The sequence below is a fragment of the Astatotilapia calliptera genome, chromosome 7 (assembly GCF_964374335.1).
Source record: "Astatotilapia calliptera chromosome 7, fAstCal68.1, whole genome shotgun sequence".
Classification (NCBI taxonomy): domain Eukaryota; kingdom Metazoa; phylum Chordata; class Actinopteri; order Cichliformes; family Cichlidae; genus Astatotilapia; species Astatotilapia calliptera.
Window position 1 is genome coordinate 68,606,202 of NC_137428.1, and position 25,544 is coordinate 68,631,745.

Consider the following 25,544-nt stretch of genomic DNA (forward strand, 5'->3'; position numbering starts at 1 on the left):
TTGGTAATGGCCGATCTCCAGTGGCGGCCATCTATGGTTTGAAAAGAACAGATCAAACAGTTCACAAGAGTAAGACAATGGAAGTATGTGTATACCGACAACAATCCAGCTGACCAGCTAGTCTTTTCCTCATGGCTAATCAAGCCAACTCAGCAAAGCACAACCTTTCCTCGAAACATCTCAGAGTTGTCGGGTGGTTAACAAGAGCCCAGCTAACATCAGATGAATCACGCCTGATACTCATTCCTGGTAAACATCATGTTATTAAAGATTATCAGAAATGGTGACTGTTCCCGAGACCTGTGTCAGAGGTCATTCTTCTTGTTTGTGTTTGCTTGTTGTGTTTGTTAGTGTATATATGTTGTTTCTGGATTTGGCATCTTATAGATGCCAGGCCGGGAGTGTACGGATCCCAGTAAAGTAATTTAAACTTCTGCATATAAAACAGATCCACCGTTTTATTCTGGGGCACAGCAGTGTAAAGAGGCATTATTTGATGTTGAGTTTGTACAATCTGTAAGTATGTTTCAGTTGATTTCATGATTCACAGATTGTTATTTTCTTGTAATTTAATTGTCTCATGATTATAGTTAGTGAGGCAGATGGTACTATCCAGTCAGAACTAAGTATGTCACTGTTAAATGGCTTCCAAACCGTGCAGAGTTACTTTACTTGACCATATATTGAATTGGGTGTGCGACTGATGTGAACTTACACTGAAATTGTCTTTTATCTTTATCAATGTTTGCTTACAGTTTAACAAGTATGGTCCAGTAAACTACCTCAAACTTTGCTCTGGTCTCAAGTGTTTTATTGGACACTTGTTGAGCTCACTGTCCGTGTAAACTGTACATCGCATGGTGAGGGCAGCAGCAACGTCTTGACTTTAAACATCTTACAGAATTCTTCAAGATTTTTTTCAAATATTTCAGCATATTTTCTCAAAGGTTTTTCACAGTTTTCTTTCATAAACTACCTCTGAGATATTAGGCCATTCACTTTCTTTACCCCTGTAATACTCCATCATCTGTATCAATCAAACCCAGCACAGTGCTCTTAGACTACCAAAGGTTTCCATTCCAGTACAAAGAAAAAGAACAAATAAGCGGAGAACAAGGCATTGAATAGACACCACTAGCCTCTGAATGCTAAAAGTGGTTGAGCAATGTGTGCTGTTCTTTCAAAGTTGTGACTAACCTTTCACATAGAGCAAAGGGTAAACAGCTGGCTGAGTTACGCATTTATAATCAGGTCAGCCAACTCATATGACCATGTTTCTTTGAGTTGTGCTGCTATGGATCACAACTGGGTTTTTTCCTCTGTATGTATTATTGTTGGGTCTACCTTACAATGTAAAGCACCTTGAGGCGACTGTTGTTGTGATTTGGTGCTGTATAAATAAAATTGAATTGAATTGAATTCTTTTCCAACTAATGTCTTTACTTTTACATCTTCCACAATGTTTCAACATTTTTTCAACATTTCAGGAAATTTTAAAATATTTCCCACACTTTCACCACATCTGAGAAATTAGGCATTCACTTTGTTTACTCCTGCAATACTCCATCATGTCTACCCATCACACGTAATCACAGCACACAGTGCAGTGCTCTTAGGCTCCCAATGTTCGCCAATCCTTGAAAAAGAAATATGGCAAATTATTGGAGAGGTGGAGAAACCAACGAATGAATAGAAACCAAAAACTTCCTTTGGCTCTATCATATTTATGTGACGTCTTCACTCGCGTTTAATATAAAGAATCAATGTTCATAGGACAAAAGACAGAGGCAGAACAGTTGAGCTATTAGATTGTAGCATGTCAACCAGCTAGCCTCTACAGTGAACTAAGGGCTGTGGTATATTTAAGATGCTTCACACATAAATGACCACCTTAAGACTGAGACATGTTTCGTTAACTGTGGAGTGAAGGATCATAAAGAGAGATCCCCTTATCTTTGTCCTTTCATAACCTCAGCTTCTTGTTGCATATTGTTAGAGAAGACAGGTACTGATGTACAGTAGCCTATATGCACGCTAAAAGTGGTTGAGCAATGTGTGCTGTTCTTTCAAAGTTGTGACTAACCTTTCACATAGAGCAAAGGGTTAACAGCTGGCTGAGTTACGTGTATATAATCAGGTCAGCCAGCTACTGCTCTCAGTGCAGTCCAACTCATATGATCATGTTTCTTTCAGTTGTGCTGCTATGGATCTGCGTTTTCTTTATCATCCTTCAGGTCAAATCCAAGAGGCCAAAGAACTTCCCACCAGGACCCCCAGTCTTTCCCATACTGGGAACCATTTTGCAGCTGAGTTTAGAGAACCCCTTGAAGGACTTTGAGAGGGTAAGAAAAACCTTGCAATGAAATGAGTTTAAATGTCATATTCTTATCCCACTAGTGGATTTATTAATTAATATAAATTAACATCTGTGACTGGTAAATGAAATCATTTGAAATCCAAAAATCTTACACTGAAAGTGAAAATGCCACCATGAAACTAAACTACACTGGAAAAATTAAAGAAATTTTTAAAAAAAACTAATTAGGAAATGGAGACTATAATAACACCTGCATCTCTAATCGGTCACACACTCATTAACATCTTTTAGAATATGAGTAAAACCCTAAATAATTGTGAAAGTTCATGCTAAACATGCACCTTTATGCAATAAACAACTTACTGGTTACCAGTACAGTTTCTTTTATGTCATGACTGTTAACTTTTGCATACATAAACTTTATATGGTACTTCCCCCGAAACACTTAGCTTAACTAATTTGGTAAATATGTTTAAGTCCTTTAGAAAGAAATGTTGATCTGAATATGTGTAAATGATTTCAGTCACTGTCATGTTACTTGTGGCACAGATCCACAAATGTAAGCATGTCCCACTGTAAATATGTGGGCTTCCTCTGTATCCCTCCATGAAATGTTCAGGATTAGTTCATTTGATGCTTTTTTCTCTCCACAGAATAACTGAAATTACTGGACAGAAATGTTTAACCGTGTTGGAGGGAAATGTCCACCTGAGTATCTGGTACATAAATTTCAAAAACTGCCATGTCATTTTGTTCCCTCCCAGCTGAGGAAGTCTTATGGAGATGTCTACAGTATTTACATTGGCCAGAAACCAGCTGTAGTCATCAATGGGCTGAAGGCCGTAAAGGAGGCGATGGTGACTAAGGCTGCTGATTTTGCTGGACGACCCCAAGACTTGTTTATTAATGATGTCACCAAAAGGAAAGGTAGAACAGATGTTATCTATCATATGAATTTTATACACCTAATATTTTACAACAAAAAAATTAAAATATAGACACCATCTCATTTAATGTTTTTTCTTTACTGTCACGACTACTTGAAACTATGAATAAACACGTATGGATTTATTTACTAAATAAAGAAAGTGTGAAATTTGCTCACTCTTGGCCTTCTCTCCGTGAGCTTCATCAGGTCGTCACCTGAAATGGTTTCCAACAGTCTTGAAGGAGTTCACAGAGATGCTGAGCACTTGTTGGCCCTTTGCCTTCACTCTGCGCTCCATCTCATCCCAAACCATCTCCACTGGGTTCAGGTGACTGTGGAGGCCAGGCCATCTGACACATCACTGCATCTCTCTCCTTCTTAGTCAAATAGCCCAGACACAGCCTGCAGGTGTGTTTGGGGTCATTGCTCTGTTAAACATAAATGATGGGATGGCATGTTGCTGCAGGATGCTGTGGTAGCCGTGCTGGCTCAGCGTGCCTTCAGTTTTGAATAAATCCCCAAGAGTGTCACCAGCAAAGCCCCCCCCACACCATCACACCTCCTCCTTCATGCTCCACCTTTGCACCAAATGACTCACGGACCGATACCGGTCCGTGACCCGGGGGTTGGGTACCGCTGGTCTAATGTCCAGTCCTTGTGTTTGTCAGACCAAACAAATCTCTTCCGCTTGTTGCTTTTCCTCAGTCGTGGTTTCTCAGCAGCTATTTGACCATAAAGGCCTGATTCCCACAGTCTGCTCTGAACATGTAGAGATGTGTCTGCTACTGGAGCTCTGTGCGGCTCTAATCTGAGCTGCTGTTAATGATTTCTGAGGCTGGTGACTCGGATGAACGTATCCTCAGCAGCAGATGTGACTCTTGGTCTTCCTTTCCTGGGCGTCCTCATGTCAGACAGTTTGATCGTAGTCTTGATGGTTTTGGGGGACACATTCAGAGTTTTAGTGTTTCCTGGACTGACTGACCTTCAGTTCTTAAAGTAATGATGGGCTGTTGTTTCTCTTTACTTAGCTGATTGGGTCTTGTCATAATATGAATCCTAACAGTTGTCAAATAGGGCTGTCAGCTGTGCACAACACACCTGATGGTCCCAACCCCATTAACAAGGCAACAAATTCCACAAATGATCGCTGACAGGCACACCTGTGGAGTGAAACCATCTCAGGTGACGACATCATGAAGCTCGTTGAGAGAAGGCCGAGTGTTTGCAGCGCTGTCAACAAAGCAAAGGGCGGCTGCTTACAGGAATCTAAAATATAAGACACATTTAGAGTTATTTATCAGCTTTTCCTTTGCTACATAATTCCATAAGTCTTGCTTCATATATTTGATGTCTTCAGTATTTATATAAAATGTAGGAAGTAGTAAATATAAACAAAAATTATTAAATGAGAAGGCGTGTCCAAACTTGGTAGTGTACCAGACCAGACTGGTAGTATATTTGATACTGATCTTGGAGGTTTTAGTGTGTTATTATTTAGTGCATACATAGGGGAAAACACGAATCGTTTTGGAAATAATCATGGTAAGAAAACAGACATGGGTTAAACTGCTCTTTAATATGTCTTTGTCCTATACTTCATCTTATCACAGAAAACAACACAAATACATGAATGCAAATTAAAAACACAACAAGCTACGTTATTATTGATAACCTTCATCTATCATGTAAAAAGCAATAAGTTATAAATTGAATCTAAATTCTAAGATGAGTCTAAGCTGAGCTAAGTTTTCAAACCACATTGGTTCATCTTGTTTGTTATTTCTAATTAATGAGATGTTTTTTGTTGTACCGTATTTTTTGGACTAAAAGGCGCACTCAAAATCCTTTTCTCAAAAGTGTGCCTTATATATGAATTCTGGTTGTGCTTACTGACCTCGAACTGATTTTATGTGGTACACTCAAAAATCTGTCAACAAATGTTTTAGTACGACTTTGGTAAGCTATGAAGCCGCACCGCTTGATGGACTGTGGGAGCATTACGGCTACCGTAGTGATCGCAAGGCTCCTGCAAACACAATCGCATGGCAGGATGCTGTAAACGGACCAAACTTCAGTCAGGAGAACAACTGAGATAATCCATCCACAATATGAGGTTAGTCATTAATATACTGCAACAACATGGGAATAGAGCAGCGGCCAGAGAATTCATCATTGATGAATCAATGGTACAGAAGTGGAGGAAACAAGAAGAATGAGTTGAGTAAAGTTTGACTTATCTGTTTTGTTACGCTTAATGCGCCTTATGGTCCAAAAAATATGGTACTAGCCTGTAGGTTCAGCAAGAGTCTAGCATTCCCAGAGCAGCTTCTATCAATGGACCTGTTATTCTCATTTCAAGATCCTTGTAGTTATCCTGGAACTGGACTCGACTAGCTTTGCATCATTCACAGTTTAAATAATAATTGAATTTTAGCATGCATGCTAGAGATGTTAACAGTCCTTTCTGACTGCAGTGAAACTCCAGTGAGATGCTGGTGTATCGAGCTGTATTGAACTGGACATAAATAAAAGATGAAATGAGCCAGAAAGTCGAGGTTCTCTGAGAAAGAACAAAATGCCACCATTGATTATCCAAACGTTCTTCCCTTCTTTGTCGCTATTACTGTCGTAGGTGTCGTTTTGGTAGATTATGGCTCTAGTTGGAGGGAACATCGTCGCTTTGCTCTGATGACTTTGAGGAACTTTGGTCTGGGGAAGCACTCAATGGAGGACCGGGTTCATGAAGAGATAAAGTACCTCGTTAGTACGCTGAAAGAGAGCGTTGGTAAGTGTCCACATAACTGAATTTTGTGCTGTGCCATTATTTCTGTAATGTTTTGTGTTACATTACCAGGTAAAACCATGAGTCCTGGAGTTATGTTTCACAATGCTGCCTCCAACATCATCTGCCAGGTTCTGTTTGCGAGACGCTTTGAGTATGATGATGCGCTAATCAAACAGATTGTTCAGTGCTTCACTGAGAACTCCAAGCTAGCCGTTGGACCGTGGGCTATGGTGAGGACGTTTTTATGAAGTAATAAAGCTCAATTAAGTATATAATTTATATTGAGCTCTTAAACCCACAATTCTACCAGTAACAAAACTAATATACAGATGTTTTACATATACAGCTGTATATTTACCAATCTGGACTGGCCTCTTCTGCTCCCAATTAAACAAAACTCACTTATCGTTCTTTCCAGCTCTATGATTCGTTCCCTATAATTCGTAACCTGCCACTGCCGTTTCAAAAGGCCTTTGAGAATTTTGAGGTAATATTAACAAAAACTTTATCAGTAGGAAGAATATGTTTTTGTTTCTTTGTGAATGACAGCTTTTGCTTTTTAGACTTATGGGACTATTGCAATTGGTTTTATCAATGAGCACAAGAAGACCAGAGTCCCTGGAGAGCCACGAGACTTTATTGACTGCTATCTGGATGAACTTGAGAAGGTGTGTGAGTGTGAAAAGAATCAAATCTAACCAGTGTAATCTTTTGAATTCGTGGAATCCTGGCTTTTCCACTGTGGAATTTTGACCCAATACAGGAACGTCTATAATTGGTTCTGTTTAAAAAAGTCTAAGTCTATGAATATTACCTTGTAGGAAAACAGCTTAGATAATGGAATTGTGAAGAAGACTCGCCCAGCTCTGACTGCTTTTCAGTCATCCATATGTTGAGCTTGCTCATTCTGGCCTAAGGTGTGCATGCAAGGATGGCCCTCCATTTGAGCCCAAATCCCCTCAGTCACAGCCATGATCAGCAGCTCTCCTCTAAATCTGTGCACTTGGTTACATACCAAAGTTAGAATTAGTGATAATTACTGTAATCATAATCCTGTTTTTGCCTATTACAGTATACTCAGAATAGCTTTTTTCAAATTATACATGTTAACATCAGAGTGTCTCTTTAGTGTCTCGCTTATTCCCCACTCCCATCCACACAGCCTCCAAGGTCATCTTTAACATGAACAAGCCACTCCACACAGAATCTCAGTGAGAGGACTGTTATTATTTCCTTACTCAGATCATATTTTATGATTCGTCGTATTGGTTAAACTCATACTTGATTGTATTCGGGCTAGTATTAAACATAATTACCTGTCAGCAAAATTAGATACACATTATGAAGGCTGGAGACACATTTCTTATCTTACACACACACACAACACACACACACACACACACTAATCTGACAGGGTCGATGCAGAATCATGCCAGCACACAAAAAATCCAGACACGATAATCATTTTCATTTCCCGACGGCATTCCTAATTCAACATATTAATTAGACTTATACTTTGATTATATATTTGATTAAGAATTACAATTACAATTAGCAAACTCACGTACAGAAACATGACGTTTGAGCCCTCTGTGTCACTTTTACAGTTTTTTCTGAATGCTTAAACCCTAACTGTGATTCCTGTAGCACAATCTCTAAAACTATTCAGACTTATAGCAAAACCACTCACTGAGTTTGCAAAACTAAAAGCACAAAAACTGCTTTGCACTCAGTTTGCAATTTTGTAACACACGCTTTGCAAAACTGTAGGCACAATTCACTGCACAACACTCAATTACCAAATTTCCAACACACTCCTAGCAAAAGTATACACATGTATGGCTATCATTAACACTAATTTGCCAACTGTCTGGCACACTTTCACATGTGAAAACTTTTCTAGATAATTAGTTCACTTTGCAATCAGCCTAAGCACTATAATACAGGTAAGCTGTGTGTGCGGAGTACAATGGAGGGAGCAGGAAGAGTGAGAAGTAGAGGAGGCCGAGGAAGAGGACGTGGAGGGGAAGAAGTAGGATGAAGAGGACGACAAGGACAAGGAGGAGCAAGAGGAAGACGAGGAGGGGGGAGAGGAAGATGAGGAGGGAGGAGAGGAAGATGAGGAGGGGGGAGAGGAAGGGTAGGAAGAGTAAGAAATAGAATTGCTGATGACATCAGAGCTACAATAGTGGACCATGTAATCAACCGTGGAATGACCCTGAGGGAAGCTGGCCAACGGGTCCAGCCTAACTCGAGCCGCTACACTGTAGCAAGCACCATAAGGACATCTTGAAATGAGAATCGGTTAGTACAGTCACTTCGCACAAAGATTTGTAGCACTGCCATATGCCAATGAGAAACACACCAATACCATTGATGTAAAAATACTGAAATTGTTACTTTACAGAGTTGCTAGATGACCAGATGCTGGGGCAGAGGAAGCATGTTCACTGCAGACCAAGTAACCCATATAGTCATTATGGCGATTGCAAATAATCCTATACTTGGAAATAAACACTTGTGGTTGTTTTGATGTGTTTGAATAAACACCAGTACTTGAAGTTTGGATCCCTCTATGCTTATGGATCTATGACAGAAGTATGAGCTCACACTGACATAGCCTACCTTGTGCACAGAGAAAGCAAAAGCCAGATGTGTTTTTATTCATACCATCAGTGTGCAGTTGGCGCATTGTGTGCTTAGTAGATGATGGCTTGTGTGTACTGTTTGATACGGAAACACCATTTTTACGAAGGTGTGGAGAGTTAATCTAGCTGTGTTTGCTTTTGCAAGAGAACTACAATGTTTTGATGATTGGGTGACAGGTTTTCTTATTTGTGTGAAGAGTTTTGCAAAATTAGCCAATAGTTACAAAAAATGTGCTTAAGCAATCAGAAGAAACTGTAACATAAAAAGCTGGATTTAGTCTGTTTACTGTCTCTCAGATATACTGAAAGGTACGCTTCTCAACACCAAAGAGAGATATCCATAAAGTTTTAATTCACACATTTAAAAAATGCATTTCCTTATTACAACTGAAAAAGACATTTGTCTTACAATAATCATTCTCCTCTTTTTAGAGAGGCAATGACGGTTCTTCATTTTCAGAAGAACAGCTCATTATGTACTCTTTAGATCTTCATGGTGCTGGGACTGACACCACCTCCAACACACTCCTTACTGCTTTCCTTTACCTTATGACCTTCCCACACATACAAGGTAAATCTGCACATGTAAATAAGACATAATATGTTTTTTTGATATTTGTATCTGCTACAGGCTCTGTATCTTCAGTTTGTCACATTCACGTGCACTTTAGGCTTCACATAGTAGAATCTAATTTGAAGGGGTCAAAAAGTGCCCTGCGCATCACATATCATCACATCTTGTAAAGGTATGAGTCCTACTGAAGTCAGCTGAAATAATTTCCATTAGATCAACTGTGGATTTTGTATTTAATGACTGGTATTGTTTGACAAGATGAAGTGAATTAATACAGAAGGTTTCATATGTTTTCCCCACTGCACGCATATAAAATAACTTCACTCTCAACACGACATGCTCCTTTACTGACAACATCAAACCAGTTCCTTTTTCAAGAATGTAGTCGCAACAATGCGTTGGCTGGAAACAACTCTCCTAGTGTGATAGTCTCAACATGTTATATAAGCCGTCATGTGAATTGTGTTATTTTATTTTGTCTGCACAGACAGATGTCAGCAAGAGATAGACCAAGTACTGGAAGGGAAGTATCGGGCCAGTTTTGAAGACAGGAACGAGATGCCTTACACCCAGGTGCTGTACATCAGGCAGTTCTACTTATAAATGTCCCTCGGTTTACGTCTTGATGCGTGCTCAATCATCTAGCATTTTCAGTTGAACTACGTCCAGATGAACAGAATCAACCTTTGGAGGTCCCTCTGTTTAGCAGGTGTTGTTCAATGGTGTGTTTAATTCAAAAGCCGACACAACTGCTGGCAGCTGTAAAAATTCAAGGGACCTTATGGAAGAGTGAGGTATAATCCATTCAATTACAAAAAGGCTAAGAAATAAACAATATTAATATAAAAGGGACACAAAAAATGCTTAGGGTCCACAATAATAAGAACAGATGAAGAACAGGAGGTGGAAACTCCAATAGACAGAAGTCCTTTATTGGGGTGATATGGTACTATGAGGTCTTTAACATAAGACCTTTTATGTGAGTGGAAGGATTTTAAATACGAATTCTGGATTTAACAGGGAGCCAATGAAGAGAAGTCAATATGGGGTACATATGCTATGCTTTCTAGTCCCTGTCAGTACTCTAGCTGCAGTATTTTGGATTAACTGGTTATTAGGGAGTTTTCAGGACAGCCCGATGATAAAGAATTAAAATTATTAACCCAGAAGTAATAAATGCATGAACTAGTTTTTCAGTGTCATGCTTAAATGGGATGTTGCTAATTTTAGAGCAGTTTAGCTAATTGGTGTGTGCCATCTGGCTTCATGGACAGATAAGGTTGGGTATCATCTGCATAGCAATAACAATGTATGCTGTGCCTTTGACTGATACTGCCTAAGGGTAGCGTGTATAATATAAACAGATCTGGTCCCAGCACAAAATCCTTTGAAACTGCATAATTAACCTTTATTGCATATGATTCAATCCACTGCAGCACAGTAGCTTTAATACCTACAGCACGTTCAGCTCTCAGTAATAATACATTATGGTCAAACCTTTTGACCACTATACTGAGATCTAGCAGGACAACCACTGTCAGAGGCCATAAGAAGATCATTTGTAACCTTCACTAAAGCTGTTTCTATGCGCTTTACACAACTTGTGCATTCGCACAAGCACATTTTCTTAGTGCTTTCTAACTAACATTCACACACAAATTCATACTTCGATGGATGCATCGGAGAGCAATTTGGGGTTAGTATCTTGCCCAAGGATATTTGGCATGCAGACTAGGAGAAGTGAGGAATCGAACCACTAACCTTACGATCAGTAGATGACCTGCTCTACCGCCTGAGCTACAGCCAACTGAGGAAACAGCTGGCTGAGGAAAACACTTCTGTGTTTGAAGAGGCTCTGGGTTGTACCCAACAGCGCGTGTAATGTAATACTCCTGCCACTGCTCAGGGAACATGAACTAACAGGAGTAAGTGTGTACTGCCCCAAAACATTTATTACTACTAATAAGTAGTTGCACCACAACTGTGGCTCAGGTGGTAGAGCAGATCAGCTACTGATCGGAAGGTTGGTGGTTCAATCCCAGGCTGCTCCTGTCTGCGTGCCAAATATCCTTGGGCAAGATACTAACCCCGAGTTGCCCTCCGATGCGTTCATCTGTGTATGAATGTAGTTTAGGTTGCACTTGAGTTTAGAAGTGCTTTTATGAGTGGGTGAATGAGGCATGTTGTATAGAGCGCTTTGAGTACTCCAGGAGAGTAGAAAAGCGCTATATAAGAATCAGTCCATTTACCACAAGGCATGTGATAATACAGGGGAGACTGCCTGACTGTTCACTGAGGCTACATTACTTATCTCACCACTACAGCATTCTGCCAGTTGCTTGGGAGACGAGCCCTCCACTCCAATAATGTCTAAAACTGGCTAAAAGCTTTTTAAAGTTTTTTTTGTATAAAAGTGAAAAAGGAGCAGAAAGTCTTGCTCACAGAAGTTTGAAACTCTACGTTTTGCCATTCCATCACTTCCTGATGATGCTGATGATAATCAAAAACCTGACAGTGTGTAATCATCTCAGATGACCGACCTGATCTATTCGTATGTATTTTTTGTCTGAGCACCTGAAGTCTTCCCAGAGTCGATTAAGCACAGACAATCTCTTCTGTTGGTCCAGGCTGTGATTCATGAAGTGCAGAGAGTTGCCAACACTGTTCCTCTCAGTGTCTTCCACCGCACAACTACAGACACAGAGCTCATGGGATATTCCATTCCCAAGGTAAGGTACAGCTCTTTAAATATGTTTGAACAACTGAGGCAATAAAGAGCATCCGTGGTGGACATTTTTTCTTTGTATTCATTTTCCCCTCAGGGAACAATGATCATTGAGAATCTGACCTCAGTGCTCAACGAGGAGGGACAGTGGAAATTCCCTCATGAATTCAACCCTGAAAACTTCCTTGATGACAAAGGGGAGTTTGTTAAACCAGAGGCCTTCATGCCTTTCTCTGCAGGTACATGAGCACACTGACGGGGACAGACAGGGCCAGTTAAAACAGTTTTTGTTTTGATAATTTTGCAGTCTTTTTCAATGCCTCAGGTCCTCGGATGTGTCTCGGAGAGGGTCTGGCTCGCATGGAGCTCTTTCTCATTATGGTGACTCTGCTGAGGAAGTTTAAATTCATCTGGCCCGAGGATGCAGGAGAACCAGACTTCACTCCAGTCTTTGGGATCACAATGACTCCCAAACCTTACCGCATGAAGGTCCAACTAAGAAGGCCACAGTGAGGCAGTGTGAATACAAAGAAGCAGATGGAAATAGAATGCCAGTTAGTTTAGAAAGGTCATTTTAAAATAGGAAATACACTGACTCATCCTGCTGGGAATGAGATGGGATGAGACAGCATTTATGTAATGGTTCTCAAATGGTAGGAAACAGCAAAGGGAAAAAATTAGAAAAGCAAAGCTGAATGAGTCTGATTTATGTAGGAAAAAGACAATAAACAAGATGCTCACACACTCATGTTGATTGTGATTTTATTAAAATCCATCTTTTATTAATTATGTGATTTTTTTATATGAGGTTGTGGAGGTAAGCATCAACGACACAGAGCTCTCAGTTCTCACTCCTTCTTTATTCGTCTCCAACATCAACTGCGCATATCGCGCCACAAAACACAGGAACACACTTCCTATACACTGGGTGTGAGTGGAGCCCTCTAGTGATCCACCACACATGCCCCCCCCGAACACCCAGCAGAACTAGTCCAGGACCCGGGTGTAGCACTTACGTGGAGTTAAATAAAGTACCAATGGATAATTACCAAGGTAATAAGTAATTTGGGCTAGTATCAGAAGACTGAGAACGACTCTTAGAGCTCTGGTACACGAATGGCAGAGAAACCAGACAAACACAGTTGTGTGGCTTTTAAAAATACTTTAGTGATGTTAAGCCTTGTAAAATAAATTTGTAAACAACACAGTATTACAACAGGTTTTAACAGAATGTCAAGTATAAAAATTTCCCCCAAAGTAGCAAAAAAATAGAATTAAATAAAATTGTGCACAAGTAAAAGAATTAGTCTTTTTTTTAAGTCCAAATGGTACCGGTGGGGCCCATGAAAAACAGGTGTATTCCAATAGAATTCGTCCGACAAAGAGTGTGTGTGTGATTGTCTGTCCTACCGTACTACTTGTACAGTAGAGGATTGTAGTCCATCAATGTGCAAATGAGTGTGCGTGTATATGTATATCGCCTCTTAGGATCTTGGGTTGGCTCGCCATCCAGTGAACACTGGAACACTCTGGGTTCTGGAATCGCTGACCTGGTCTTTGGATTCGTCCCATATAAAAACCTGACCTATAAACAATGGCCAAATATATGTCACGTTTCCTTTAAGGATAACTCTCACAAATTAAACTAAAGTAGTGTCACAGTGCAGTAACTACTATTCAGATCAGCTATCATCAATTCAATCATCATCAGTTCAGTCATGTTGTACAACATTAAAATATCAAGTTTCAAAGGTCAAAGTATCAATATCCAAAATTTCACAGTATCAAGGTTCAATTATTTGTAACCTGCAGTAACATTAAAGATTATCTACAAGGTTTTAAACATTCAGGAATTATAGTCACCATATAATTCACTTTCATTGTAAACATTAATTACATCGATCAAAATAAACTCACTGTACATATATATCTAATCACAAATAAATAAGTATATTACCCCTTTTAAGAAATGGAATAATATGCAAATGCTTATCAGAAATTGAACAAAGTGCAAATAATCAATTTCAATAACACGTAAACACAAGGACTCAGTCCACAAATAGGAGTATTAAAATAGACGTGCTTAATCCCGCTTGTACCATAGGCCTACTAGTACAAGTGGAAATACACTAAAAATTACCTCCAAGTGTTCAATACTGAGTATTGTAAAACAACTGATTGACATCAAAATTTAAACAGGAAGCAGGATAAAGTCTGATTACAATTATCTCTCATAAAGTTATTTTTAGCTGCTTTAACCATTTACAGCTTTTCACATGTTAATGACTTAGTTAACGATCTAACTAGCATAACAACAGCGTTTCAGAGACATGCAACAACTGTACCCACACTCCGCACATCACGTGTCTGATTAGCCACATTTAGCTTACCGCCGTCGAGTGGATGCTCAGCATTTACATGGAGCCACAGCTCAGTAAACCCTCCGGTTTCGCTCTGCCCTTGACAACAACAAGTGCAAATACATAATTTGTGAAAAATATCAGTTTAGATGGTATTTCTTTTAACTCGTTAGAGGTTAATTTCTCCAGCTTACCGATAACAAAAGTTTTAGTCCATCTGCTCTGTTCGGCTGTAGAAGCAAGAGACTGAAAACTTGGGAGCTGGTACTAAGGAGGGACAAGAGCTGCCTAGAGCTTCACCGATTGGCTGACATGTGAGGAGTGGAGTAAAACAATAGGCTCTCATCAGAGCTCATCAACCCTCTGAGAAACTTAACCCTTGTTTGACCAGAGCATATCATATATAATCTGCATCCCTTCTATGTTTAAATAATTATTTTGATCTCATTTCACTTTCATTAACCGGGACAGTAAGAACAGAACAATGAACATTAAATGTTTTAATTTTTCTTCTCTTTCTGTTTGAGATGATTTTAGGAACTGGGTTACACGGGGCTTAAGCAAACGGCCGGAACGACTGAACTGGGGGGGGTGGGGAACTGACAGAGGGCAACCCAGCCCGGGAGCGAGGCTGGCACTGGCAGTCAGAAAAAGCTGCAGACGACTCGGACTCCGTTGATTTTGGGTCGCTCCTGGGGGAAAAAACAGAATCCATCAGCCCGGTGGCAGGTGGGCGGCCGCAGCGAGGGGCCTGGGCCGGGACCACCTGATCCTCTTGCATAACATGTGCAGGCTTAAGTCTGTCAACAGAGACAACTTCCTGCCGACCGCCAAAGTCCAAAATGAAATGTTTGTTGCCTGGTTTAAGAACCCTGTATGGCCCGTCATATGGTGGACGCAGCAGAGTCCTATGGGCATCGTGCCTGACGAAAACGAAACGAGCAGAGTCTAATGAACAAAAGTGTCAGGCAGGCAGTGGTGCACAGGACCAGGAACAGGAAATGAGTCTCTTGGGGGGCGAAAAGGCAACAAAGACGTATCGAAACATGGGGGAGGGCTCTCAGGTAAGAATTCCCCGGGGACCCGGAGAGGCTGGCCGAGGACCAGTTCAGCCGGGGAAACCCCGAGGTCTTCTTTAACCGCGCTACGCAATCCCAGCAAAACCCACGGAAGACGGTCGACCCAGTCGCCACTTGTTAAGGAAGCACGGAGCGCGGCCTTAAGTGACCGGTGAAACCGTTCGCACATCCCATTAGCTTGCGGGTGGTATGCTGTGGTGCGGTGGACCTTGACTCCCAGGCCGTCAGCCATAGCAGACCAAAGCTCGGAAACAAACTGGGGGCCCCTGTCCGAGGTAATGTCAGCAGGGGGGCCGAAACGTGAAACCCACGTTGACAAAAATGCCCTGGCCACCGTCGCCGCTGTCGTGGACGCCAGGGGTACCGCCTCCGGCCACCTGGTTGTGCGGTCCACCACAGTCAAAAGGTGCGTGAAACCCTGTGACTGCGGCAAGGGACCAACCAGGTCCACATGAACGTGATCGAAACGCCTACCCGGGACACGGAAAGGTTCGAGGGGTGCCTGTGTGTGCCGGTGGATTTTCGAGCGTTGGCATGGGATACAAACCGCCGCCCATCCTTTCACCGTCTTGCGAAGGCCCGGCCAAACAAACCTGGCGCTGACCAGCTTGACCGAGGCCCGGACGCCGGGATGAGAGAGGGCATGCACCAAGTCAAAAACACGACCACGCCACGAAAGGGGAACCACCGGGCGGGGGCTGCCGGTGGAAACGCCCCCGCCTCCAGTGTCCTCCAGCACGAGGCCCGTTTTTGTTGACTGAAGGGCAAGGACGTCCGGGTCAGCACGTTGCTCGGCGGCCATGGCAGTGTAGTCGATACCGACATACACCGGAGAAACCAACACACGTGAGAGACAGTCAGCGACGTGATTGGACTTACCAGCCACATGCTGAATGTCTGTGGTAAACTCAGAAATGGCCGCCAACTGGCGCTGCTGGCGTGCGCTCCATGGGTCAGAGACCTTGGACATCGCAAACGTCAAAGGTTTGTGGTCAACGTACGCAGTAAAGTTGCGACCCTCGAGGAAAAAACGAAAATGTCGTGTCGCAAGGTGCAGGGCCAGCAACTCCCTGTCAAAAACACTGTACTTGCGTTCAGCATCCCGGAGCATACGACTGAAAAAGGCGAGCGGTTGCCAGAGACCTGAAACCCGCTGTTCCAACACCCCACCCACTGCCACGTCAGAGGCGTCGGTGGTCAACGCGATCTCCGCCGACGGAAGCGGGTGGGCCAGCAGGGCGGCGTCAGCCAGCGCAGACTTGGCTGCGGAAAACGCACGGACGCGTTCCGGCAGCCAGTCAACCGGATCTTTGGCTGTTTTACCCTTTAAGGCAGCATAGAGTGGCTGTAGCAGGTGGGCAGCTCTGGGGAGAAAGAGGTTGTAAAAATTTATCATCCCCAAGAACTCCTGCAACGCTTTAACCGACGTGGGACACGGGAAAGCCGAAACGGCCTGGACTCTGTCGGGCAACGGAACCACACCTTCAGCGGAAATGCGGTGCCCGAGGAAATCCAGAACAGGCAACCCAAACTGGCACTTGGAAGGGTTGATGATCAGGCCGTGCGCTGCCAAACGCTGGAAAACCTGGCGCAGATGGGACTCGTGCTGGCTCGCTGAGCAGCTGGCCACCAATATATCGTCCAGATAAACAAAAATGAACGGCAGCCCACGCAAAACGGAGTCCATCAGCCGCTGAAAGGTCTGGGCGGCACCTTTCAGGCCAAACGGCATGCACAAAAACTCGAACAAGCTGAAGGGGGTAATGACAGCGGTTTTAGGAACGTCTTCGGCGCGCACGGGAACCTGGTGATACCCCCGCACCAAGTCAATTTTAGAAAAAAATCGACGTTCCGGCGAGATTGGCAGAAAAATCATGAATGTGGGGGATGGGGTAACGGTCATTCTCCGTGGCATTATTTAAACGGCGGAAATCTCCGCATGGCCGCCACCGACCGTCCGATTTGGGCACCATGTGAAGCGGAGAGGCCCATGCACTGTTCGAACGCTGTACAATGCCAAGGCGCTCCATGGCTGCAAACTCTTCCCGAGCGACGGACAGTTTCGCGGGGTCGAGGCGGCGCGCGTGCGCGAACACCGGGGGCTCGACCGTGGGAATATAATGCTCAACCCCATGCTTCGTTACCGTGCTAGAGAAATTAGGGACAGACAGCGATGGAAACTCTAAAAGCAAACGCTGAAAAGCATCCCCGGAGGTCACTACATTAGCCCGAATCAGGGGCTCGGCGGCCCGAGTAAAACAGGGTAGCGAAGAAAACGAGAGAGCATCTATTAAACGTCTGTTAGCAACATCGACAAGTAGTCCATGAGCACATGTCACGGGGTGGAGAGAGACAAGTTACCTAGGTTTTTTGTTGTGCATGTTTTTGTTGTGTTTTATCTTTTTAATGTTTTAATATTGTACATTGGGTTATTTTTATGAGTTTTACTGCATGTTTTAATGGTATTTATTTGGTGACTTGTCCTGGAAAGACTCCGCCCCTACCTGATAGTAAACTGATCACACCTGCGAGAGATTCCTGAGAGGCCAATAAGAGGGCCTGGCAGACCACAGGAAGGAGTTCGACCGAAAGGCAAGAGAGGACCGAAGCATGAAGGCACCCATAAGTGTCACGGGAACCCACAAGAGCCTGGAGTGACACGGAGGCTTAAGAGATGAGGTCTGAGAGGCCTGACGTGAGGCTTCAGAGTGAAGTCACAGAGGCGTGACACATGGGGCTCGAGAGACGGGCCGGAGTGTGTGTGTCAGTCCTGTAGTCTTGCACTCGAGGAGTCTGGCAGTCTTGGAGCCTTGACTGTTGGAGCTTGGTGTTCCAGGGGAGGACGGACAGCACCAGCGACTAGGGACGCGGAGCGAACAGTCGGACGGCAGTAGCAACAAGAGCCCAGCTTGTGCACTGCGGGAGAGCAGAGGCGGCGAGACAGCTGGTGGCGAGACAGCTCCGGCGGGCGGAGTTGAGAGCTCTGCCCACCCGGGGTAAGTCTTCGACTTATTCCCTTTTTACGAATGAAAACTGCCTGAAAAGAATAGTGACTGCCGCTCCCTCCCTTTCTTCAGCGTACCGGGACGCGGAATGCAGGGAGGAAGGCGAGGACTCCGCTGGGTTTCCCTTTTACACCATTTCGCTGGATTTCTTAGTTCTTTGTGACTTTTATACCGTGGTGGATGCCACTGGACTTTTAATGTTGTGTTTTATTGATTTTTATTGTGTTACCCCTTGGCCAGGGTTGTTTTAATTCATTTTACATTTTTAACTATTTAAATATAATAAATTATATTTTAATTATACAGTTTTTTCAATCGTGTGCTTTCCCTTGGCGGCTCCACTGCTCTGTCCGTTTGGAGGAAGGTTTCCTTCCTTTAGAAAAAACACTGTGGAAATAGAATCACCTTCCCTCCGTTACACACACAGGAAATCAGCACCCAAAATAGGTACAGAGCTAGCGGCAACAACAAAGTTCCACTGGAAATCCCGGCCATGAAAACAAACAGTCACCAACCTTTCCCCAAACGTTTTGATGGGAGAGCCATTAGCTGCAATGAGCTGCGGCCCACAGTTCGCTGCCAGTCCGTTGGCAGCGGTAGGGGGGAGGAGGCTCTTCTGGGAGCCGGAGTCCACGAGAAAACGTCTCCCGGAGCGCGAGTCCTCTATGAAGAGCAGCCTTTCTGTATTGCCAGTGGTCGCGGCTGCTACGGCGCGCTGGCGGGTCCGTTTCCCTGGGCCGTGAAAGTGCAAGGCGGCAGGCAGCGACGCGCTCTGTCGCCAAAACGCTGACGGTAGAAACAGATGCTCTTTCCGTGGTGCCGGCGTGTAGCAATCCCTGCCGTCAGCAAGGGGGCGGATGCTCCGGGGGAGGCAGGTGGAGGCGTGGAAGGTGGCGCTGGCGTGTCCGTAGCCAGGGCGTGAACGTTGAAAGTGCGGCTAGCCAGGAGAATGCGATCCACTTCTTCAGCCAGGGAGCGATAATCCTTCGCAGGCAGAAGCGGAGAGTTTGCGAGGACAGCTCTTACGGCGGCCGGTAGTTGGCGGAGGAAGAGGTGCACGAAGAGGAAACCACCGTCATCCGAGCAACGATAGCATGTTCTCCATGAGCTCGAGCGCGGTACCGCCACCCAAGCCTGACAGGTTGAGGAGCTTTTCGGCTCGTTCGGCGTCGGAGAGGGCATAGCGCCGAAGAAGCAGCTCTTTGAGGGCGGCGTATTTCCCTTGGGCGGGTGGGTCCCGGAGGAGCGCCATCGCGCGACGGGTGGCCAGCGGGTCGAGCGAGGCCACCACATGGTGATACTTCGTGTAGTCAGCCGAGATGCCGCGAAGGGCGAACTGAGCCTCCACGTGTACAAACCATGACGGGGGGTCATGGAGCCAAAAGTCCGGCAGTTTCAGCGCCACAGCGAACGTACCTGCAACAGGAGGCGGAGGTCCAGCGGCCGCTGATGCATCCATAGCGGAGTCTGCCTTATCTACGGCCCGTTGCATGCTCGAGTCAGCGGTCACCAATGTGGAGGTAAGCATCAATGACACAGAGCTCTCAGTTCTCACTCCTTCTTTATTCGTCTCCAACATCAACTGCACATATCGCGCTGCAAAACACAGGAACACACTTCCTATACAAAGGGTGTGAGTGGAGCCCTCTAGTGGTCCACCACAAGGTTATGGACTGAGAACTTTTGGGGGGCTTCTTAAAAACATAAGAACAACCGTAATCATCCAAGAAGAAGACACTCTCCAAGAAATTGTCATATTTGTTTATATACAGTGGGGCAAAAAAGTATTTAGTCAGCCACCGATTGTGCAAGTTCCCCCACCTAAAATGATGACAGAGGTCAGTAATTTGCACCAGAGGTACACTTCAACTGTGAGAGACAGAATGTGAAAAAAAAAATCCATGAATCCACATGGTAGGATTTGTAAAGAATTAATTCGTAAATCAGGGTGGAAAATAAGTATTTGATCACCTCAAACAAGGAAAATCTCTGGCTCTCACAGACCTGTAACGTCGTCTGTAAGAAGCTTTTCTGTCCCCCACTCATTACCTGTATGAATGGCACCTGTTTGAACTCATCATCTGTATAAAAGACACCTGTCCACAGCCTCAAACAGTCAGACTCCAAACTGGAGGAAGAAGAATACTGAGTTGCATCCCAAGAACACCATACCTACTGTGAAGCATGGGGGTGGAAACATCATGCTATGGGGCTGTTTTTCTGCCAAGGGGACAGGACGACTGATCCGTGTTAAGGACAGAATGAATGGGGCCATGTATCGTGAGATTTTGAGCCAAAACCTCCTTCCATCAGTGAGAACTTTGAAGATGAAACGAGGCTGGGTCTTCCAACATGACAATGATCCAAAACACACCGCCCGGGCAACAAAGGAGTGGCTCCGTAAGAAGCATTTGAAAGTCCTGGAGTGGCCTAGCCAGTCTCCAGACCTCAACCCCATAGAAAATCTGTGGCGGGAGTTGAAAGTCCGTGTTGCTCGGCGACAGCCCCAAAACATCACTGCTCTCGAGAAGATCTGCATGGAGGAATGGGCCAAAATACCAGCTACTGTGTGTGCAAACCTGGTAAAGACCTATAGTAAACGTTTGACCTCTGTTATTGCCAACAAAGGTTATGTTACAAAGTATTGAGTTGTATTTTTGTTATTGACCAAATACTTATTTGCCACCCTGATTTACGAATAAATTCTTTACAAATCCTACCATGTGGATTCATGGATTTTTTTTTCACATTCTGTCTCTCACAGTTGAAGTGTACCTCTGGTACAAATTACTGACCTCTGTCATCATTTTAGGTGGGGGAACTTGCACAATCGGTGGCTGACTAAATACTTTTTTGCCCCACTGTATGCATATATGTATACACATGAGCTTGAGTGGCTCTTTTTGTTGATGTGGCCTGGTGCTGTTGCACACCGGACACACAGTTGTTTCTTGCTCTATATCTTCAGTCATTGTGTGCCAAAACACGATACCACGGGCCCTGCGTTTAGTAGCTTCTGTGCCTGGTTGCCCTCTGTGGAGGATGGCGAGATAATCGTTTTGCAAAGACTTTGGGATCACTGTCTTCGGGCCTTTTATGACAATGCCATCTTCAAGGGTGAGTTAATCTCGATATGGGTAGTATTGACGAATTTCTGTGGGCAGCTGAGTTTGTCTGCAAGGCCAGCCTCTCATTATGACAGTGCTCAGTTTCTGTAGCTCTGGATCAGAGGCAGTGTGTTCCCTCAGTTCAGTCAGCCTAGAAGAAGAGATTTGTTGGATCGACATGATCTCGTTGGATCTGTGCTGATCTGTCGAGGTTGTGGGAGCACGGGACAAAGTGTCGGCAAGATACATCTGCGAGCCTTTTTTGTACACCATCTGAAAGTTGTACTTCTGCAGTCTGGCTGGAGCTGAGTGTATGGGCTTGTTTAGGATAGTGACCAACGGCTGATGATCTGATTTGGATTTGCTTTCCGTAGATGTAATCATTGAACTTGGAACATGCGAATACAACTGCAAGAAGTTCCTTCTCGATCTGCGCACAGCGCATCTCAGTCTGCGTCAGAGTACGAGAGGAGTAGGCGATCGGGGCGCCTTCCTGGAGGCATGCAGCCCCGAGTCCATACTGCGAGGCATTGCACGTAAGCGTGACGGGTTTCTGGACATCATAGTAGCTGAGAGTGGGTGGACTGGTTAGGTTCTATTTTAAAGCATCAAATGCATCTTGATGCTGCTTCAGCTAGCACCGCTGAATGTCTTTGCACGTTAGCTCCTGAAGTGGGGCTGAGAGCTCGCTGAAATTAGGAAGGAACTTTCCTAGGTAATTAATCATCCCTAAGAAGAGGAGCTGTGACCGAGAGCTGGAGAGCTGTGACGTTTTCAGGTGTGGGCATCTCCTTGATTGCTTTGGTCTTTGCTGGATCAGGCTTTAAGCCCTTGCTTGTGAAGACATGTCCAACATAACAGACTTCTTTGAGTCGAAATTTGCACTTCAGGGGGTTGAGTCTCAGCTTGACTTCCCTTGCACGGTCGAGTACCTTTCTGAGATTCTGTTCATGCTCGTTCATATCTCTTCCACCAATGATTATGTTGTAGACAATGATAGCACAGGGGTATCCAGCAAAGATCTGCTCCATTGCACGCTGGAACACCTCGCTGGCTGAGTTTCTTTCATACGGCATTCTGAGAAAGCAGAATCTGCCAAATGGAGAGCTGAAAGTCGTGAGCATGGATGATTTGTGGTCAAGAGTTTTCTGCTAAAAGGAGCATTTCGCATCCAGGACAGAAAAGACTGTGGAGTTAGGCATTTGCGCGGCTACCTCCTCTATGGTACGCATAGGGTGATGCGGGCGTTTCAGCACTTTATTTAGATCTCTCGGCCATCCCACTGGTGCTGAAAGGCTCTGCTTTCAGAATCAACTTTTCTCTCCACCATTGTGAGCGGCTAGCTTCGCAATAACAGAAGTTTGACTTGATTGAAGCGGGAATGTTCCCAGCTAGCCTAGCGTTCGGCAAGGAGGCTGCAGCGCTGCATTATGGGATCTGTAGTTTGTATATTATTAGCGGCTCATATCGCCGGGCCATGCATAACAATAATACAGGGAGTGCAGAATTATTAGGCAAGTTGTATTTTTGAGGAATAATTTTATTATTGAACAACAACCATGTTCTCAATGAACCCAAAAAACTCATTAATATCAAAGCTGAATGTTTTTGGAAGTAGTTTTTAGTTTGTTTTTAGTTTTAGCTATTTTAGGGGGATATCTGTGTGTGCAGGTGACTATTACTGTGCATAATTATTAGGCAACTTAACAAAAAACAAATATATACCCATTTCAATTATTTATTTTTACCAGTGAAACCAATATAACATCTCCACATTCACAAATATACATTTCTGACATTCAAAAACAAAACAAATCAGCGACCAATATAGCCACCTTTCTTTGCAAGGACACTCAAAAGCCTGCCATCCATGGATTCTGTCAGTGTTTTGATCTGTTCACCATCAACATTGCGTGCAGCAGCAACCACAGCCTCCCAGACACTGTTCAGAGAGGTGTACTGTTTTCCCTCCTTGTAAATCTCACATTTGATGATGGACCACAGGTTCTCAATGGGGTTCAGATCAGGTGAACAAGGAGGCCATGTCATTAGTTTTTCTTCTTTTATACCCTTTCTTGCCAGCCACGCTGTGGAGTACTTGGACGCGTGTGATGGAGCATTGTCCTGCATGAAAATCATGTTTTTCTTGAAGGATGCAGACTTCTTCCTGTACCACTGCTTGAAGAAGGTGTCTTCCAAACTGGCAGTAGGACTGGGAGTTGAGCTTGACTCCATCCTCAACCCGAAAAGGCCCCACAAGCTCATCTTTGATGATACCAGCCCAAACCAGTACTCCACCTCCACCTTGCTGGCGTCTGAGTGGGACTGGAGCTCTCTGCCCTTTACCAATCCAGCCACGGGCCCATCCATCTGGCCCATCAAGACTCACTCTCATTTCATCAGTCCATAAAACCTTAGAAAAACCAGTCTTGAGATATTTCTTGGCCCAGTCTTGACGTTTCAGCTTGTGTGTCTTGTTCAGTGGTGGTCGTCTTTCAGCCTTTCTTACCTTGGCCATGTCTCTGAGTATTGCACACCTGTGCTTTTGGGCACTCCAGTGATGTTGCAGCTCTGAAATATGGCCAAACTGGTGGCAAGTGGCATCTTGGCAGCTGCACGCTTGACTTTTCTCAGTTCATGGGCAGTTATTATGCGCCTTGGTTTTTCCACACGCTTCTTGCGACCCTGTTGACTATTTTGAATGAAACGCTTGATTGTTCGATGATCACGCTTCAGAAGCGTTTGCAATTTTGAGACTGCTGCATCCCTCTGCAAGATATCTCACTGTTTTTGACTTTTCTGAGCCTGTCAAGTCCTTCTTTTGACCCATTTTGCCAAAGGAAAGGACGTTGCCTAATAATTATGCACACCTGATATAGGGTGTTGATGTCATTAGACCACACCCCTTCTCATTACAGAGATGCACATCACCTAATATGCTTAATTGGTAGTAGGCTTTCGAGCCTATACAGCTTGGAGTAAGACAACATGCATGAAGAGGATGATGTGGACAAAATACATTTGCCTAATAATTCTACACTCCCTGTACATCTTATGCCATCAGCTTGTCCTAATTTCCCTAATAAGATGGAGCGGCCGAACTTTTGACATAACTTTTTGCAAAAACTGCATAAAAAGCACTTGCAGCAACAAAAACATAATATTCCAGAAACACGCTTTGCCATCCAATCAGCTGTTCATAACACTTCCTACATTGGAATAGACGTCAGCGTGAACTTTTGCATGTCCGCCATTACCTCTTCGAAACCGGAAGTGACGTCATTTTCGCAGAAATGTAGTTTGCTTTTTTTTTTTTTTACCATCAGGGCCTCATGAGCCTATACTGGTGTTTTTAAAAGTTATGTTTGACTTTATGACTTTCTGTGTCGTTTCTGGGATGCTGAGGACTCATATTGCACTGCTGGAAATAGTTTATTTTGATGCATGTGCGGCTTTTTTGCAAATTTGTTGTATAATATTTATTTTCGTTTTTCCTGCAGTGTATAAAAATTGGTGTATTTCAAAAATAAAACTATGAAGACACTCAAAATAAATTTCCTGTGGTGGGAAACTATCTTGTGCAACTTGTTTGGGATAAGCCTCTTAAATTTCTCTAACTAGAAATATATGTTAAAAAGCAAAAACGATTTTCAATTTTTTTTGTAGTTTATTGCACTTTTTTGCAATTTATGTAATTACTATGCACTTAATGCAGACATATTATTAAAATCTGGGCTATAATGGTTGTATTGATGTATAGCAACTTGAAATGCTCCCAAAAATGGCTCCACAGCATGTAAAAATATAATATAAGCTCTGGCGGACTTGGTTCTATGGTAGGTCTTAAAGGGTTAACAGTACTGATCTTACCTTTTTACTGTGATTGCCTAATATGTTGTTGGTATAAAACTGACTCTCTGCACAGTTGGCATTTACCCAGCCAATACAGATTGGACCTTACCTTCTTGATAAGTCAGTATTTGCCAACAGAGTTTTTCTGTATGTGTGAAGGGGGT

At 43.7% G+C, this 25,544-nt stretch overlaps 1 protein-coding gene and 1 long non-coding RNA gene across 11 annotated transcripts; one reads left to right on the forward strand and one right to left on the reverse strand.

Annotated features, from left to right (window-relative positions):
• Positions 1–2,145: 2,145 nt before the first annotated feature.
• Positions 2,146–12,721, forward strand: LOC113027177 (cytochrome P450 2D3-like). Of its 10 annotated transcripts, none has more exons than XM_026176769.2 (11): positions 2,146–2,342; positions 3,082–3,244; positions 5,878–6,030; positions 6,100–6,260; positions 6,449–6,517; positions 6,594–6,698; positions 9,111–9,249; positions 9,740–9,825; positions 11,880–11,981; positions 12,075–12,216; positions 12,303–12,721. In XM_026176769.2, the coding sequence occupies exons 1-11, from the start codon at positions 2,175–2,177 to the stop codon at positions 12,488–12,490; spliced, it is 1,476 nt and encodes a 491-aa protein (XP_026032554.2). In that variant the 5' UTR covers positions 2,146–2,174; the 3' UTR covers positions 12,491–12,721. The 10 variants fall into 10 exon arrangements, with proteins under 10 accessions (XP_026032554.2, XP_080160109.1, XP_080160110.1 ...); XM_080303983.1 differs by having other exon boundaries at positions 2,147–2,342; positions 12,285–12,721; XM_080303985.1 differs by having other exon boundaries at positions 2,202–2,342; positions 2,971–3,244; positions 12,285–12,721.
• A 699-nt stretch (positions 12,722–13,420) lies between these two features.
• Positions 13,421–14,602, reverse strand: LOC145429840 (uncharacterized). The gene is made up of 3 exons (XR_013910169.1): positions 14,532–14,602; positions 14,368–14,436; positions 13,421–13,562 (listed from the first exon to the last, which is right to left on the reverse strand). It is a non-coding gene; the product is annotated as an uncharacterized LOC145429840 (long non-coding RNA).
• Between the last annotated feature and the right edge of the window lie 10,942 nt (positions 14,603–25,544).